General features: G+C 41.7%; 1 protein-coding gene across 1 annotated transcript; it reads left to right on the forward strand.

The window, feature by feature from the left end:
• Nucleotides 1-3,999: 3,999 nt before the first annotated feature.
• LOC124584689 lies at nucleotides 4,000-4,911 on the forward strand. The gene has a single exon (XM_047131371.1). It carries the CDS (start codon nucleotides 4,000-4,002, stop codon nucleotides 4,909-4,911), a length of 912 nt encoding a protein of 303 aa, XP_046987327.1.
• Nucleotides 4,912-5,611: the final 700 nt, after the last annotated feature.

Raw genomic sequence — 5,611 nt, forward strand, 5'->3', positions numbered from 1 at the left:
TTCTCTCTTGTTTTGCTATCTGCTTCCTTAAATTCATTTTATTTTCATTTCTGCCTAGTTAAAATTATCATTAACATGCATGAGTATAATCTGCATTTCCATATAAGAGACAGGTTGGCCCTCTGTCTTACGGAAAATAGCACCAGGTCTAATTTTATGCTTAGTTTATGTATGTAATTAACTTCCTAATTTATTCTGACCACTCCTAGTTAATTCTTTTGCTATAGGCTAAAATCATTAATTGTTTCATGACTTAAGATTCTACTGTTGGCTTATAAATAAATATAAATTCTGCACTAAAGTATTTACTTGGTGCTATTTGAAAACATATTTACAAAGCCAGCCCTTAATTAATTGCAAAATAATTACCAGGTTTGTCAAAAGTATTGTTTGTATAACTATGTCTGATAATTTCATTATTTAAACAAATAATTTGGCCTAACCTTTGTGGTAGAAGGAAGATTTAAAAAGAGGGAATTTTTTTGATGTATTCAATTAATTGAATGAGTTATGTTTTAATTGTAGTTTCTGTAACTTAAACATTGAACAATGTGTAGTTTCAGTACCTATTATTGTGAGGATATATAAAGGACCAATTTTTTGTCCAAAGACAGTCAGTCCATGATCAGTTTTCAGATATGAAACATATATTGTTTAGATTAACAACAATGTGTCTACTTAATGGTGGAATAAGTGTAACATAAAAAGGCTGTGTGTTCGAACAATTAATGGCAGTGTCTGTTTAATGTATTTGAAAAATAGTGTCACATGTACCATATTATTCTGCAAGAGCTATGAGCTGTGTGATTAGGTTTTTACTGCTCATAGATGTTCAACAGCAAACTTTTGTAACACTATGCTGATTCTGCCTGCAAGCTATTAATGAGGCTTATCAACATTTACCAATAGTGAACTGGCCATATAATTCTGTAATATTGGGGGCTTGTGAACAATGAAAGTAAAGAACTGTGAAACACAATTCTGCAATTGTCAGCTACATCATTTACAGTAGTCGGTGGACATCTTCCACGCCTCAATTTTCAGCCAGTATAACAATGAAGCACGTCAACACTGAGGACTATCAACAAAGAAATAAAGCAGGCAAATGTCACATATAGAGGCAACTTTTTGTTCCTTTGTTTAACCTTGTTACAATGTCTGGATGCGCTCAGGGAAAGTGTTCTGGAAGCAATGCAAATGCTAGTGTTCTTGTAATCCCACAGGGCATATCAGTGGATCAGCTGATACAATTATGCATATCTTTGGTGAGGTCACTTTCTGCAATGCATAGTGATATACCCATTGCTGCCTGATCTTGTGCTGAAACAACAGTGACAGACTTAAGGACTTCTGCAGACTGTTTTGGCCTCACTTTTCTCAGCTCAGTGATGTGCACTACACGCTCTCTGGTGAGCTTATTTACAACAACCTGTGATACTTAATTATTTTCCAGGTATTCATTTGGTCTCTGTCATTTGTCAACATTTGGCTTGCAAACAGTTCAAATGGTTCAAATGGCTCTGAGCACTATGGGACTTAACATCTATGGTCATCAGTCCCCTAGAACTTAGAACTACTTAAACCTAACTAACCTAAGGACAGCACACAACACCCAGCCATCACGAGGCAGAGAAAATCCCTGACCCCGCCGGGAATCGAACCCGGGAACCCGGGCGTGGGAAGCGAGAACGCTACCGCACGACCACGAGATGCGGGCTGCAAACAGTTATTTCTACTTTCCTACTGTGCTATGGTCTCTATTCACAATTCAGTGACACGATGTGCCCAATTTGCATGCACCAATGACACATATGCACACCAAGAAACTGTTTTGTATTAGAAAGCTTTGCTACCGGACAAAGTTATAGTGTTCTCCAGCAACGTTTGAGCTATTCAGTACATGCACCTCTGAAAATCTTTGTTTCCACTTGTTTCAAGAGAAGCTGGGATGGTATTTAGTAAGAAGAATTGAGTTTACAAAAGTGGTGGTGTATAGTGTGTCGAACTACAACTCACCCTGTGCTGGAGCTAGGACATAGCAGGTCACTTTGTTGAGTATTACAATCAGGATGGACAATATATGAGTACATAATGACACAAGCTGTAAAGTTGGCCACTCACAGCAACATTACTGACGCAGAGTTGTACGACAGCATCCACTGGACATTAAAGACTGCCTGCTAATCAGTGCCTGAGTGCTTACTGATACCAGGGCGTGTGGAATACATGACATCTGTAGCCTCAACACCACAACAAACTGATTTTGACATGAATTAGCATTAGCCACCTGGCCAGGCTGGGCATATGTTGAAGTAGATCATCATCGAGTCATAGTGTCTCTGCTGTCATGCTAACAGGACTACCTGCCAGCAGGATCTAGCCGCCTGATGGGTCACAGGTCATACTGAGGCCTTGTGTGGGTCCAAGCTGCTGGGTGCTCAGTAGTGCTAGTCACTGCCAGCCACATGCTGGTCTGGGGTTCACTCACTGGATGACCGACCGTTACTTGCCGTAGCTGGATGGGACTGGACATCCCATGCTCACTAGGCAGTAAAAGCCTGCCACATCAGCCCTGATGCTGCGTAGCTGCTGGCGGAGACTGCCTACATTACAAGGGCTGCAATGAGTGTAGCAGGGGCCGATACCATACTACACCTCTTCACTGCCCTACGGTTTGTGGGCTGAGGCCCACCTTTGAACTGTTGGCAGAGGTTGGCTTGAGCTTGTAATAAATTAATATATGGATTTTTCATCCTTTGACCCACTGTCCTCCATCAGAGGACACGCCCTCTGCAAGTTGTGTAAGAAGTACTGTTGAAGACTGCAGTGATGATTCAACATTTGCAGCATTAAAAAGCAATGATGGCAGTAGCAACAGGAAAAATGAGTAATTGCTGACTTTGGGTTTTCTCCTCCTTATATTGAACTTGGGAATATTGTTACTTTGTTATTTAGTAGTAACAGGGTGTATACATGGACAAGGAAATAAAATTCTCGGATTTTTCCCGGATTTCCCGATTAAAAATACACTTTCTTCCGTGTGAAAACACTTTTTCTATGTTAAGTGACAGTATATTTTCCCTCAGAACTCCAAAACGTATCAATCTTTTGAATGGTTATGGTTTTATACACAGGCACAGAATTTCCCGGCACTTAGAAAACGAAACTCAGGAAAAGCCACGTTTTGGAAATATCTTTGATGTGCAGCAATATGTACGCTGCGTAATTTCGTATTATGAAAGTATACATCGGAATTCCATCAAATGCCGTATGTTACTTTCTGAATCATTGAAATCGAGATTGTGATGCACTTTTGTAACGCAGTCATAGCTCGTGTCACGTGATCTCGCAAGCCGATGACAGCGAATATTCAGAGCATAGAACACGTGATGGCCTAGTCAGCCAACAGCAGCATCACTCTTAAGTAGCGTGAACACACAAACAGGGAAAATTAATAGTTTAAATTAATATACATAGTGTTGCTACAAGAAAAGCAATGCTTTCACATATAATATTGGTCTCTAAGGTTAATAAGCTGCAAGAGAAGCTAAGCTTTCGCATAGAATGTTGATCTTTTTTGCGCGTGTCATACTTTAAGATATATCACACAAATGTGCCAGTAAAATTTTTGATAATGACATCAATGTTTGATCTTTAGGGTTCGAAATTCGTCTAAATGTCTCGTCATCAAAGAGTTTATTTTTAAGTGATAGTCAAACGCTCTGTGATTTACGAAATTAATGGTATGTGGCGACGTCATTTATCCACTGCGCCAAAAACAGCGGGTGAAAGCTGCAGCTGATAGACATTTATCTTGGCCGTAGTCAGCTTGGTTACGAGTTGTTTATTCTTGTTAGTTTTTGATCTGTGCTTGAAAAATAAAATGTTTTCTCATCTCATGAAAAAGCTGTTACTTCCTAAAATATAAAGGCTTCCATAGTGGTGACCCCGAAAAATCGTAGCATAAGCATAAAGAAAATATATATACCGACGAGAATAATGAATTCAGAGACAAAAGCATGGGGCAGTGGAATCAAGATTGAAGACTACAGTCTGTTCGACCAAGGATCGCGGTCCACGCCCTTTGATTCGCAACAAAATGGAACGACAGATGTTAACCCAAAAGGTGGGAGTACCTACGCGCGACACGGAAATGTTAAGCTTTCCGCGTTCTGGCCGACGCGCCCCCAGCTTTGGTTTACGCTGGCTGAATGCATATTTCGGCAGCGTGGGGTGTCTAACAACATTGACAAATTTAATATAGTGGTTTCACATCTAAATTTAGAAGTGATAGAGCAAGTAGAAGAAACCTTGTCGCAACAAAATTACTTTGTGCTAAAGGAAGCTCTCATACAGCGTTATACGCTGTCACCAGATTTGCGACTACAAAAAATTTTCACATACGAAGATTTGGGCGACAAGACTCCATCACAAGTACTCAAAGCCTTACGTACATTAGCCAGCCCGGAACTTCTGCCTGAAGAGTCTTTACGTCTAATATGGCTTCGTAAACTTCCTGCCAACATCCGTGCCGTCATTGCAGCAGAAACAGACTTACCATTGCAAGTCTTAGCAAAAAAGGTAGACACCATCGCAAACACCTTAACCGAAGTTTCTGCATGTTCCGAATTCAACTACAGCCAGGATAGAGGCCCAAGAACGTGTGGTGTGATGGAATCTGACGTCAGTGAGCCAGGAACATGCAATAATACTTCCCAACAGCAGTGCTCATCGACAGAACCCACCATACTGCAACTGGCAGCACAAGTGGCAAAACTCAACGTGCAACTAACTTCACACCACCAGCAGCTACGAAGTCGCAGTTGGAAAAGAGGAAGAAATGCTATCCAACAGGATTTGACAGATCAATGGTGCTGGTACCACAGACGCTTCGGCAACACTGCCCGTTAATGTATTCAACCCTGCAGCTACCCAAACTTAAAAGGCGGGCGTTAAAGGGCGCTAACGTTCGTCAACAACAACATAGGCGCCCGAGTCATAGCGTGATTCAAAGAGGTGGAAACGCCACGGTATCTGCGGTCAACCAATCACACCGATTGTTCGTGTTGGACCTCTCTTCAGGTGAGAAGTTTCTGATTGACACAGGTTCAGAAGTCAGTGTTTATCCAAGAAAGAGAGGTGATATACTCACGACAACAACGCAACATGTGCTGCCTGCGGCAAACAATTCCAGAATATCTACCTATGGTGAGAAACAGTTGGCATTACATCTGAATTCCAACTTCCATCCAAAATGGACTTTTGTGGTTGCTGATGTGCCGAGTCCTATAATTGGAGTGGACTTTTTACGGAACTACCGACTTATGCCCGACCTAGTTAACCGTCGTTTGGTGACAGTTCCCACAGAAGGGATATTGCCTACTGCGTCTTCTGCGTCGGTTCAAGTGCAATGCGATGTGCTCGTGTCTTTCCGCACGAAGATTTCCGGCTCCTCTACCGCGTCATCCGCGTCAGGGTATTGTGATACGATTTTGTACCCGCAACTAAGCGGGCCGCACACGTGTGCGTCACGCAAGAAGACACCCGACAGTCGTAACGATTCGTATACTGTAGGCAATATCAGAGCACTGTCGGAGGAATCACTTTTTCA

The sequence above is a fragment of the Schistocerca americana genome, chromosome 1 (genome assembly GCF_021461395.2).
Source record: "Schistocerca americana isolate TAMUIC-IGC-003095 chromosome 1, iqSchAmer2.1, whole genome shotgun sequence".
NCBI lineage: Eukaryota > Metazoa > Arthropoda > Insecta > Orthoptera > Acrididae > Schistocerca > Schistocerca americana.

Coding starts and splice junctions, on each gene's coding strand:
- LOC124584689 (XM_047131371.1), top strand. CDS start 4,000: ATGAATTCAGAGACAAAAGCATGGGGCAGTGGAATCAAGATTGAAGAC.